The sequence below is a fragment of the Taurulus bubalis genome (genome assembly GCF_910589615.1).
Source record: "Taurulus bubalis genome assembly, chromosome: 4".
In the NCBI taxonomy this organism is placed as follows: domain Eukaryota; kingdom Metazoa; phylum Chordata; class Actinopteri; order Perciformes; family Cottidae; genus Taurulus; species Taurulus bubalis.
In genome coordinates this window covers 4,809,557-4,823,531 of record NC_136592.1, presented here as the reverse complement: position 1 = coordinate 4,823,531, position 13,975 = coordinate 4,809,557, and the positions used below count along the sequence as shown (strand labels likewise).

The 13,975-nt window shown below is 44.9% G+C and overlaps 1 protein-coding gene across 1 annotated transcript; it reads right to left on the bottom strand.

Moving 5' to 3' along the window:
• Nucleotides 1-5,053: 5,053 nt before the first annotated feature.
• On the bottom strand, nucleotides 5,054-13,622 carry LOC306735890 (uncharacterized protein; the record flags this gene model as incomplete). The annotated part of the gene is made up of 5 exons (XM_079217460.1): nucleotides 13,564-13,622; nucleotides 11,162-12,165; nucleotides 7,501-7,672; nucleotides 5,966-6,132; nucleotides 5,054-5,209 (listed from the first exon to the last, which is right to left on the bottom strand). The coding sequence occupies exons 1-5, from the start codon at nucleotides 13,583-13,585 to the stop codon at nucleotides 5,054-5,056; spliced, it is 1,521 nt and encodes a 506-aa protein (XP_079073586.1). The 5' UTR covers nucleotides 13,586-13,622.
• Nucleotides 13,623-13,975: the final 353 nt, after the last annotated feature.

Sequence of the window (13,975 nt, the reverse complement as noted above, 5' to 3'; positions counted from 1 at the left end):
GCTATTTGTTCCACCGCCTCCTAGTCATCGTGTACATTGTGTGCGTGTGTGTGTGTGTGTGTGTGTGTGTGTGTGTGTGTTTGACTTGTGCTGAAGTGACCTGATTCTAACAGCAGTCAGTTTCAGCCAGCAGATGCTTTACCTCAGAGATCCACAAGAGGGCGACCTTCAAGCAGTTTCACTAGAAATCATGGTCAGAGTTTCATTGTTTTCCCAGTGGGGCCAGGAAGTCATTAAAACACGAATAAAGACACTACACGGCACTTTATTAATTACTGTAAAGATGAATAATGCAAGTTTTATTTAATATTATATGTTATTCAAAAAGCAGATCTAATATCCGTTGCTCTTATACATGTTTGATGGTAAGATATATTTTGAGGATGGATGTCCTTCATCAGTTGACTTATATCGTTGCTGTTCTATTCCCCAGAACTGTGGATATCATCACTTTGGTGCACTTGGACTTTGTTTCCTTCTGTGTGAGAGCAGGTAATACACTCTCATTCTTTTTTGTGACTTTTGAACCTGACATGTTACTCCAGCTAGTCCGATGATGAAGTGAATCTGCGCATGAGCTGCTGTCTGCCCCCATACACCGGCGGTCGAAAACAGTCATCGATGCCGAATTTCTTTTTTTTAAAGTGAAGCAAAACATTTTTTTACTTCCGAGTATAAAAATGACCCGGGTGTTCCGGTGGTTTTCCACACGGCCCGTCGAGAAGCGCAGGAGCATTTCCTTTAACTCTGGATTTAGTGCATTTACGACTTTTGGGACCTACTGATTTAAATGAAGGCCAATTAGGTGTGTTTACTGGGAAGTTTATTTGCCGGAAAAATTACAAGGCTCTTGTATTTCACAATATAAGTCTATGAGAAATAGTCTTTTTGGACCCCATGGCATCACATTACTGACCCAAAAATTAGAGTAATTTGCCATTTCACCACTGTTTCAAATCCTGGCACTCCTCCTGGGGGGATGGACTCCATAGAGACTTCCACCATCAGCTCCGGTAAAACTAGTTTCCTAATCAATTCCAAATCCTTTCAAAAATATGAATTAAATTCGGACAATTTTGAAACAGATCCCAGAAGATATGACCAACTTCCTGATGAAGCAACTACAACACTTGAGACTTCACTTAGTTTCGGAGATAATTGATCAACATCCAGCCAGCGTGACCTGTCTGATACACACATCAATACATGTGGCCCAGATTGGGTGCAACACAAGGACATGAATAATAATAAATAGATATTGTTTCCATAGTTATATATTGTCATCATATGTGGTGAGGCAGTGTGTGGGATGTTGTCATTGCTGCACTAGAAAACAGTTGGTCCGAGCATGTGGGACGTCTCAGCATCCAATTAAGCGTGCAGGACACGTCCCCTCTAACCCAAATCAGAAATCTCCTCGGAGCAAAGCAGGTGCACAGTGACGTGGGAGTAAATGTCAGACCATGGGTGTAGTAAAGGCAACTGAAGCAGCGCAAGACTAAAGGAGTGAGTCACCGGTGTGCGGAGGATGTGGAGACGCCATACGGCTGGAGATCATTAGCTCCAAAATCATTAGCCAGATTTAATGGTTAACAATGATAGTTTCTATGCTAATGTTCCACCACCAGATAGTTTCCCACACAAGCCACCAGTGTAGCCGTCACACAAATGGATGCAACTTTGTCAGTGTGATGCATGCCGTGTTTCAGAGTCTCTACAGACGTGTGGATCAATACTCCCAAAAAAGCCGACAGGGCCGTGAGTCAGGGGCTGCTGCTGCTTCCTGGACCGGACAGAGTTCGCTCCTGCTTCATTTTCCATCTTTGCACAGAGTCCAGCCCACTCGCTGTCCTGCTGGTTTTATTTTACATCACTGATTCGTGGCTCACTGTGTCGCGTTACGCAGCACCTGTTTCCTCTGAAACTCATTCGGTCCGGTTGAGCATAGTATAATATGTGAGACAATAATGAGCAGCTTGATGAAATAGTGAAAGTTGGTGTACAAGGCACGCTTTTTCTGTTCATACATGTGACTGAAAGTAATTTAGGAAACCATCAATTCTGCAATGACATGTGTTAATATAGTTATCAATAGCAAGGAGTGTGGTTTAATAATAAGCCATCAGAAAAAGTTCTAATAATATTGATTTAAACTAAATTAATGATAATGATACTACTTGTATTTGAACCCACCTTCAAGACAAAATTGAGTAAATGCTCCAGCTGCAAATAAACAGTGGAAGTTGGTTTGAAGTGCCAGTAATAAAAAAAGCTTCAGAAAAATACATGTTTATTTGTCTATCCCTATAATCCAGTTTGTAATTGAAGTTTAAAAATGATATTAACGGATTGTGGTGGAGATGCTCTGCAGAGGTAAAATGGCCCATTGGAAGGCTACTTGATGGATAATGTTCTAAAGAGCTAAAGAAGCTAAAGTAACCTGCTGAAGCAGGGTTAAAATCCAGCTACAGGCATTTGTTGTAATAATTGCTTATAACTGATCAATAAAGCATCGGAAATTCTTATTAAATCTATTAATTGCATTCCATTTGACGGGTGATTTATTAGACAGCAGCACTTAAGGATCCTTGTGAATCCCACTCCGTGTGCTAAAAAGCACATATAGTCCCATATTCTCCTCTTAGTTGCTTTGAAGCATCTCCACCCAGCATGGGAGGTCAGATCAGAGGACGGAGGAAAAAGAGGCATGTCTGTATCAAACGCTTCACAGCCGCATGCCGGGAATTTCATTTCATATTTACACTAAACAGGATGTGCAGTATTCTGTGCTTTCATGTTAAAGGGATTCCCAGAAGCATCTTGGTAAATATTCACTCAAAGTCAATGGATCCAGTCAGTATTGCAAAGTTACAGATATAACAGTGTATTTATTAAGCTGCTATTTTAGGTTGGGTATACAAAATACACCTATTACATTACACTTGAGTAATCTGGAGCTTTCCATAGACCTTCATGGACAGAAGTGAAGAAAGGAGCCGTGAGGAAAGAAGGCAGAGGACGAGTGTAATTAAGTGTGAGATTGTGTTTTCCATCCAACTGGGCCCATGAGATATACATTTCCACTTTTTACACATCGCCATGGTTTTCCAACCTGGAAGGACTCGAGCCGTGACCTTTTTGTGTGGGTGTGTGCATTAGTGTGTGTACTGTTACTGTGTGTGTGTATGTGGCAGTCGTCACATTTGTTTGGTGATCCGATATGACGTAAGAACACCGTATGGATATTTATAACTATCAGAGGGCTTTCGTCCACTGTGAGCAGGAAACAATGACGAAAAGTCTCGAGGCATTCAGTTGGCACAAAGTCTCCACTGGGACCAGATGATTTGACGGCAGGGGGAAGGTCTACATCTGTCTCGGGGATATGAATTGGAATTAAAAGGGTCATTCTGCATTAAAACAACATTTTTATTGCGCTAGTAATCAGAGCAGCAAGACTAGTGACGCTCTCTCTCTGTGCTCATATAGTTTACGTTTATTGACTGAAGTGGAAGATGTTCCCATAAAATCGCCATAATGACTGTTTGAAGTCTAAAACGCATTAGTTGCTCCAGCACTTGTCTCTCTGTGACGTCATCATCACGGTTTTCAAAGCTTTTTTAATTGTTTGCTAAGCAGCATCATTCCATCAATGACTATGGCGTCTGTGGGCGTCAAACATCTGTTGCCTGATGGTGAGTATTTTGAATTGGCGGCTCCACACTGTGGATCCTGTAGCTCCCTAGTGTGACGTGCTACTAATCAGTTGAGCGGCCGTCACATTTTTCAAATAAGGAAATGAAAGTTTTATGAAGATTTAGTGACGTATGGTCCAATTTAGAGTGAAATAGAGGATGAAGTAGGATATGCTTTCGGTCGTGGCTACAAGTCAACAAAGTGTTTTTAACGTTGACAATAAAAGGCCAGACAGACGTCTGCTTGAGCCCAACAATTATAGCGTAATAATGTGTCAAATAGTATTATTTATCTTCCAACTATTGTAATTGTTTTAGTAATCCGACTTAATTCAGCTTTGCTTGACTAGCTAATATTTACTGTGCAAGTAGACCGCATCTATTTCATTATTTTACAGTGTTTCATCGACTGCAGACAAAATATGCTAAAGTCATCATGCAATCAATTTCATTTGTATTCTCCATGGATTCACTGCAGCAGATTGTGTTCAATAATAAACGGCAATAGCAAGAGAGCCGCTGTGTAAGAGTAGTGCTTGACACTCAATAAAGCTGCTGCTGCTTGGCCGAAATCAATTGGCGAGCAAAGGCCTCATGTTGCACTGCAACACAGCAGAGAAATTACAAAGTGGGTCTTGTCTTACTGTTGAATAAAGTGGCAACTCTCTCTAGTTGAAGTCTTGAAACCTTGGAAGTGTGGATTCGGAATGGAGCAAAACTGAGAAAATCCTCTGAAAAACCATAATCCATCAGGCTTTAATGGCCTCGTACATATTCTCAAGAAGAGGTGTTTACAGTCCTGGGTGTAGACACATACTGGCACAGTATTACACCACAGCAAAACCACGAATGGCGACCAGACGCTCCGTAACATTAACATGTGCGGCCTCTTGGCACAGTACAAAGAGCAACACAACATCAGCGCAAGCTGCATAAAACCAGAATGACACAGTTATACAGACTACAGTTACAAGAAGTCACAGTGGAAACAATCACAAAGGCAATGCCGGGATACAGAATACTGTTGATATGGAGGAAGCTGCCGCTCATCCCTGCTCCATACGGTGTTCAGGGCTTCTCTCTCTAAAGCTCTGCAGATACTCATGGACCATTTGGATATTTGTCTCTTCCTAAAGCAGCATGATCAGTTAATGAATTCATTACACGAGCTGTTGCGTCATGACGTGGACATCTATCAAAGCCAAAGCTACCCAAAAAAAACAAAAATCAACAATGGACCCTGAAAGTAAAAGGAAATACTTTGAAGCGTGTGCACCCCAATCGCATGTTATTCCCATCCAACTCCAGCTCTCAGTGTTTCCCTCACTGGGCGGCGGAGTGGACAGTCAGTCTGTCAATCAGTCCTGCAGCACATCTGATTGGATGGTGTGCCAGCGAGCCGTCTCAATTTGCCCACGACTGCACATTTCCTTCCAGTGTCCTTGTCCTGCCGCTGACGGATCGCCGCCAATCGACACACGACCCAGAATGCTGCTCTTGGTGTAGAGACGACCCTGTGGATATGAGAGATAGCTGACTTGAACGACTATGAAGATGGTCAGTTACCGATATGCCAGCATATGAACAGAGAACTGCATGTCGCTGTTTGATATGTAATGAATATAAAACCAGTTTTCACTCCTAATAATGCAGCTTAGTCAGTGCTCCTTGGCGTCTGACACCAACGCTCATTTCACAAACCGTCACTTTCCTAAAATAATGGTCATTTTTTCAGGTTTTTCAGAAAACACAAAAAACTTGACCAAATGTAATCAGGGCCATGGGCACAACGGGCATCCTGTAATACCGGTCAAATTATGTTATGATTACTAATATTATGTTCGAGTGAGATTTTCATTGACAAAAATGCTAACTAAATTGCTATCTTAAATGCTAGCTTCAAACTGCCATGTTGAAAAGCTTGTAAAATGGCCTAAGTCACACTCTTGACATGAGGAGATGATTTAGGCAAGAAAATCATTTTTGTCAAAAAATGACTATTGGCCATAATTTTAGGAAGGTGACGAAATGTAGGCATTAGTCTGTCAAACTCTTTTCCTTAACCTAACTAAGTGGTTGTGTTGCCTAAACCGAACTTCCTGTGCAGACAGAAGTTCATTTTGAAAAGACACCATGCACGTACGAGCGTACATTGACACGTCGTGGTCACTGACGCATGCAAGACGGACGCTAGAGGGGTACTTAGAGCGCCATAGTTTGAAGCTCAGTGCCACTGACCAAGCTGCGTTATTTGACACTGCATTATTTACCTGCATGACGATAAACTCAAGCACCAATGGCAGCTGAGTGATGTCACCAGAGGGCAGGTCGAACAGGAATGGGGCGTTCCAGACGGGGTTCGGACCGCTGGCCCCTTTGGTCTCCTTGGTACCAATTATTTTCCCATCCTGACGCAGGTTGATGACAACGTAGTGGTCTGTCGGGAAGGAAATACATGCACGGTCATGATTTAGTTTCATTCATTTCAGATTTATTTTCACGTCATATTTAGATGGTTCAACAAATACATATACAAAGGAGCTGTAAAAGTCAACATTTCTGGTTGTTGTTGGTGTTAATGACTCTAAGTCAGTGTCATGTAATGTGTTGGGTTGTTGGCCCTCCCCATGAAAAGGCCTACACATGTTGACCTACTGTCTCCGAACCCTTACCCACTGTCACTGTTCGTGATCTGCATCATCATCATCATCATTGCAGAATAGGATTTCCCTCGTGTGTCCATACTAACATGCAAATGTTAGGGTGTAATACTCAATTTAAAAAGCAACGTTACATTGTCAGACACAAGAGTCACGTATCTGCAAACAGAATGTATTTGGACAGATTTCAGGAACAATTTCCTCCTGAAATTTACAAATGACTGACCACGTAGCCTCCAACTGTCCCTTTAAGTGCGGGAAACCAGAACATGAAAGTTGTTTTCCTACTGCTGCCTCCTCTCCTCACCAGCATCATCGAAGCAGAGCTTTAAATCAGATGCAGTGAGATACGATACAGACAGGAAGGGAAATGACAACGAGCTGATCGGGTCCTAATCTGATTATACTTCAAGCCAATCAGGGATCCGGTCTGTCTGACTGTGGCTGAGGCAGTAGAGGAGAACACAGACGGAGGTTTGTGGGACCATGAGAGCAGCTTGCAGTAAGAGTTTAGTGACAGTATTTGCAGGCAGGAACTTAGGGATTTTATAGCTGTATGCAAATGTTTGAAAAGTCAACTGAGAAAGGGTTCAAATAAATTGAATAATGAATTAATTCAGAATCAGAATCAGCTTGAATGGTCATGTAAGTTTACACATACATGGAATTTGACTCAGTTTTCACTTAGCTCTTTGTACTTATACACAATATACAGTAAACAAGATAAATATAAAAAAATACATTAAAGACAACAGTAGTAAAAAAACAGTGCAGATGGAGCAGATGGAGGTGTCTGATTAATTGTTCATCAGAGTGACGGCCAGTGGAAAGAAGCTGTAATTTAAGTTTTTTCCCCTTCAAAATACGAGTCAGCTCTTAAAGTGCAGATAGAGTGTTTTTATATAAAAAATTTATCACATGACTACTGTTGTAGCAACTTAAAAGAGATGATATGTATTGTGTTTTAGCTGGTTTCTGTTGTCTCATAGTGTCCAAAGAATTAAGGACAAAACAACGTTAAATTCTGATAAACTAGTACATGTTTGACAGTTGTACTGAAGCAAATACAGAAGTAGCGTTACTACTATTCCCTTCTCCAAATAGTTGTTACATACACAAGTCAATGACGAACAGCCCATTTCTACCTGCAGCTCCTGGGATCCGTGTGAGCTTGGCCAGATTCTCAGCTTTTCGGACCATCACCTTGACGCGCTGGGCCGGCGTCTGGTACTGCAGCAGGATGAACAGCTGGCCCAAAGCCCGCGGCACACACACCGAGCTCTTCCTGCGACCCAATGTCTCCTGGGAGCTCGCACTCTGAGGGGGGGAAGGAGAGATAGTTATACAAAAATGAAGGCAAAAAAAAGGGGAAAAAAATGTCTTTTACTCAGCAGATGGAACATTGGTTGGAATCATCCTTTGGGAGGCAGAGAATGACCCGGAAGGAAAGAAACGAAGAGAATGGAGCGGATTCACGCTGTAAAGCACTTAAAACCCCAACCTCATGAATATGTTTCTACAGTTCAACTTGAATCAGTTTCTCTTCACCTGAAGAATACAACTAAAATATGTTTTACTTGATGCATCTTGGATTGAGCTGCCTGAGGAGCTCAGCTGGGCTGAAGTCACTTACAGTTGACATGTAATATGGTTATATCACGTAGCTGTCAGGGTCAAGCATTGCGTTGTCAATTCCACCACCCATCCCATATACAGACATCCATGCACTAAGGCACTCTGGGTAATAGCGAATGTACACGTATGATGATAATTTGCTTCCGATTTCATGTCACATCTCATCCGCTTGCATTGTTTGGGGTGCGGTGAGTCACCGGCCCGCTTGCAGCAGGCTGAGCCCGCCAGCAGCCTTCATGAGGCCGGGCAGCAGAGTGCGAAGGCGGTTTCATCCAACAAGTGAGTTTCGGTTCACTGCCTCGGTCTGTCACTGTCACTTCGCCCTCAGACACTCACACTTACAAGGAGGGATGTCAAACAAACCCCACAGCTATGGCAAGATGTGTTTGGTTCTTAGGGATGTCAAGTTTCAGCTGATGGCGAGCTGGTTTGGAGGCAGCGTTCTAATCGTGAAACCTGAAACATTTTCAACATTCATTTTGGTGTCGTTCTGGGAGACGGCTCACATTCATCACGCTCACATTCAGCCGTCACTTCACACACTGTGTACCGGACGAATGGAGGTGTTACACCTCAACATGATTACATCTGTTTACTCGGATACTTGTTTGAAAAACTTGATGGATCTTCACGAAACGGTGATTTGATTGACAAATCAGAAATTACCACGGCAACTCTGTCCTTCATTAAAGCTACTATGAGGAACTTTATTTTTGTGTTGATTTTGGCGGTCACCAAGTGCTGCCAGTGCCTTATTAACATACTGGTTGAATAATTAGTCTGTGTATTGTACAACTGAAATACATTGACAGTGAACATATGTTGAGTATTAACATTCACTACTTTCCAGATATAATAGCTAATAAAATGTTCTCATTACGTTAAAGAAAACTCAATCCCCCGGCCAGTACGTTAGTACGATAGTGTTGGCTCACTATGAAATCAGAGCTGGTGAAGAAAACTAACATCCAGATCCAGATATTTTTCTCAGGAGGTGCTGGAGACAAAACCAGAGCCAGAATAGTGATGAATGGGATGCCCATGGTGCTCTCAGACTGTTGGATAAATTAAAGGCAACTCTCTGCTATCAGATCAGCCATAAAGCTTGATGGTATATGAGGCTTGAGTTTGGGGACTCGCTGTAATGGGAAATGATTGTGTTAAGTATCAAACTCCAGCTTTCTTTTCACCTTGCCAGTCAAACGAGCCAAAGCAGTGCTGTTGTTTTGTGGGTGTACAAAACCACCAGCTGGAATAAGCCAATTTGACGAATTTAAAGCACCACTCCAAATTGTGTGGCGCCAAAGTGAATGAGAATAGAAAGCTGAGCTTTGGGGCCATTTGCAGAGAATGCTATATGATGAATAAAGAGCCTGCGAGAACGTAGCGAGGGAGGCAACGCAGACGGATAATCATTAATCCTCCGACCTGGTCCCATTACGCCGAGTACAAAACCCGGTGCGTCACTGTCGATCCAGAACGGGCCAACGTTAAGAGACGGGGTCCCTGTGGCGCCCTCTAGCTCCTCCACAGCAGCCTCCTGCTCCACATCCACACAGTCACTCACGCCTGGCCGCTGCCTTCATTGAGAAAGACGTAGGGTAAGGTGTGTGTGTGTGTGTGTGTGTGTGTGTGTGTGTGTGGATGAACCATACGTGGACGTTAGAGGAGACAGCGATAAGCACATCTGACTCTGATTTTCACATTTGTGAAACATAAATGTGCCAAGCACACAGTAAAACATGTCTGACAAAAATCTGACTGACTGAGTAATGTCCGCTGAAACAACAGGACCCTCCTCCCTTCAAACGCAGATATTAATGCCCTCTGGCAGCGTTTCAACAGGACTGCGGAGGGCACGGCGTGGGCGCGCTGCCAATTTGCTGCACTCTGCTTGTTTGCTCTGCAGTCGCCATACAACAATGTCACCATATAACAACAGTGGAAAACAAACGGCTAATGGGAGAGCTGATTAGACGCTACATTCCTTCATGGATAAAACATGATAGGCGCCATTCATAGGCATGCGTGCGTAGTTTCCTATCCGTTGCAGAGTTTGTTAAAACGATTTTCGAAAGAAATCACGTCGTACGTCCAGGGAGAGCTGCGCATACACTCAGTGCCCCGAAAGGTAGTTACACTATCCACAGACACACACACACACACACACACACACACATACACACAGACGCACACGAAGCCCATGGTCCACACTGCTTTTAACCACGTCTCAAAGACTCAAAGACATGACTGAACCACTACCATTTCAATTACGGTCCGGGCCAAATCTTGAGTGTATCGAACAAGACCCAAAAGAACCTGAGAAAAAGCCCCATGACATAAGAAACACAAGCCACATCTTTAGCTAGCCAATCAAATGACTCGATACATACACTGCATGCCGGTCATATCATTTTATTACATCATATTTATGATGTCATATTTATCGCCTACACCGCGAAGGCCGGTCCATGAAAACATTGTCTGACACAAAACCATCTGTGGTGCAAAAAAGGTTGGGGGCCGCTGCCCTAAAGCATACGCTGCTTTATTTTACTCTAACTGGGAATGCAGGGAAAAGACTTCAAAGAGTCGCCTCCTGATGGCCACGAGAAGTAATGCACGGTTAAGGCACTTCCGCGTTAGAATGTGGTCACAACAGATGATCCATAGGGTTAGGGTTAGGTAGCTTAGCTTAGCATAAAGATGGGAACATTCGAACATGAATCTCAGATCGAACCAACTAGATATGACTGTGGATCGTGAGCTTTTAAAATGCTGGTCGGGTAGATGGCGAGTGAGTGAGTGTTCGCCAGATCTTTGTGCTCGCTGTGCGCATTGCAGTTCTGAATTCAAGTTCTAACTATAGGCTAGGAGTGAAGAGATGACTTGTATTTAATCAATTAGGTGTTGTGGTTTGGTCCAGAATGGCACTGAGTGATTTTTGTGGCCTTAAAGCAAATTGTGAGCAGCTCATAGACAAATGCTCATTCTTGCGTTGACTACACTACTTGGTTCAACGGGCTGTTTGGGCTCAGGTCCAGCTGCTGACGGCCAGGTCCTACTTGGGTTTGAGTCAGAAGACCACCACAGCTTTGACTAATGTTTGTTTCACTGCACTCTTTGCTTGATTGCGTATCAAATAAATGAAACCACGCAATCACCGTATACCTTTTTCAGCTTGCTTTTGGTCGGGCTGAGCTTCCTGGTGTAGGTGCTGGTGGTGTCAGGCTCCAGATCCATCTGCTCACAGGGCAGCTCCACCAGCCCCAGGGCGGCCTCCCGCAGGCCAGAGAAGTCCCTGCTGTAGACAGCGAGTCTCAAGGTGCAGCCGCGCAGCTCTTCCACGGAGCCCACCTGCAGCACGAAGCTCTCGCTGTGGAGGTCCGGGCTGAGGCTGCCGCGCCGAGAGGCAATCTGCTGAGGGGTGGGGCAGAGGGGAGGGAGGCTGGCCCGGACAAACACACCGGCGCGCCTTCGGCTGGCCCCCGAGAGCCCCAGGACGTCGACCATCAGGGTGCCACGGGCCGAGGAGAAGAGCAGCGAGAAGTGAAGGAGGGGAGCCGGCTTGGAGGAGCTGGAGAGAGAGTTGGAGCCGTACTGAGAGAGATAGGACTCCCCCTGCTGGGCGGGAGCGCTGGCAGCACCGGCAGTCAGGCGACTGCTCTCGGCGTAAAGGAAACTTTCGCCGCTCACGGTGCTGCGGCGACCCATCGCCCGACGGGACCTGGACACCAGGCCCAGCTTAGTGAGGGAGGGCAGGGAGGCTCTGCCGTGACGCGGAGGCTTGTTGGATGAGCAGGGGACCGCCGGGGTGCTGAGGCGCCGCATCGGGAAGGAAGACCCGGGAGACGGCACCCGCTCGGCCGGTCTGGTCGGGCTGTGGTCAAAGGGCAGGGCGGTGAGGTCATCCTCGGAGGGAGAAGAGGTGCTTTTAGAGGAAGGGAACTCCAGCACGTCGCCGTCCAGCTCCTCGTACTGCTGCTTGACCGGCTGGGTGCACGCCGACGGAGTCACGGTCACGGTCACCCTCTCGGCGGGATGAGGAGACAGGAAAGCGGCCTCCTTGTCCGCCGACGAAACGCTCTTCCTTCTGCGATAGCAAAGGACGCAGCCGAGAACCAGGCAGTAGCAGAACACAGCCAGACCCACGGCCAGCAGGATCTGCAGGTGAACTGGAAAGACAGAAAGCAAAAGCAGTCGCAGATTAATGTCGTGTTCGTGGGGTCAATGAGGGGGAAAGTGAGCAGTTGGGAGAAGGAAATAGGCCAACAGATGCAAAAAGATCATCAGACATCTGACTTTAAACATGGTCGTGTTGTGTCTGCACTCGGCGTCCCTGAGGATTTTAAAGTAAAGCTAATCCAGTAGAAGTTGAATAAAACATTTCCCCACACATTACTGGATAGATTCTGTATTCGTCACCGTTAACATCACAGATAACATTGTGGCTGCACCATTACATCAAATGCAAATTAAAATTGATCTCATTTTTAAAAAAAAAAGTTCTTGTGGCCTGTGTATAAAATACAGACGCAGCTGCCCAAGTTACTGAGATAAAAGCCGTTAAAGCTGAGCCCCAGTGTCCATTTAGCATCATATAATGAGGGTGTGAGGTTGGATGACTCATGCATCACACACACACAGACACACACAGACACACACACACGCACACACACACACACACTGGTGGGCAGTGGTTCAAACAAGGCTGGAGAGATGGGAGCTTCAGAAAGGTAAACATCCAGCACTGAGAATGAAATGCTGCATGTTTTTGATCATTTTAAAAACACAATATTAGAGAGGGAAGATTTTCCTCTAAAAATAAAGGAGGATGTGTTGAGTGAACACAATCTGTGATTGAGAGAGAGAGAGAGAGAGAGAGAATGTGTGAAAAATAAAACATCTCCTCGGATCATCTGAGGGGTGTGTCCCAACAATTAGCAGCCATCTCATCACCAGAGACTCAAAGCACTGCATGAGGTGCACACATACTTGCACATAAAAGAGCCATTAAGAGATGAAAAGCACAGAATGCAGCAGTGATGTTGGAAAATAAAGACTGAAGGGATCCGTCTAGAAAAATATGACTCAGACTGCAGCCCAAACCCGAGCAGCGCCAACTCAGCATTTGTCTGTATTTAGTTATTGTGGTGTCCTGGTAGACTTCACTTACATGTCATTACTTTACAATGAGAACGTGTAGCTCTGGGCTCAAATAATCTATTGTATTTGCCTACAAGCTCTTAGTGCCTGTTCATACAAAGTTATCTAGAACAAGCAGAGCAAGGGACACCTTCTAAATGAGTTGCAGCCGCACGGCTCATGTCTGCATAACAAAAAGCTCCTTCAGCCTCCTCCCCTTCCACTCCAGCTCCTAATGCTGAGCAGTGTAACAGGACACGTTTACAATATTACTTTGTTTAACAATACATGCCACATCCTGATAGTTGTTGTCTCTCCGTCAGGAAAATAATATATACGGAAAATATAAGGAAGCAACAACTTAAAACAAACTCGCCATGCAGATAATTCAAATGTTAAAAAGAGTGAGAAAGAAGAGCATGTCCTACCTCCCAGAGTGTGCTGCGACATGTTTCCATAGAGTTAGGTGTGTGTGGGTGTGTGTCGAGTCTGTTTATGAGCGCGCTCCATCAGTGCGCAGGGACCCGCAGCCCTGCAGCCAATGGCTTCACCGGACCACGGAGCTCTTTATTTCAATCGCACTGATTGTGCGTCGGAGGCAGGAAGTTGTCCACTGCCTCAGAGCAGCGCCAGAGTCACTGGACCACTCTGTCTGCCTGCAGGTCTGCTGCTGCATGCCTTGAGCAGGACAGGGAATGCCACACGATGCATGAAACAGCCGCCACTGGCTATGGGACACTAACAGGTATGAGGGACAACATCATGTACGTCATCACAGCAGTCATGTCAGGGACTCGTGCATTACATAGTGTGTCTGTCAGATTGCCTCCACTTATCTGT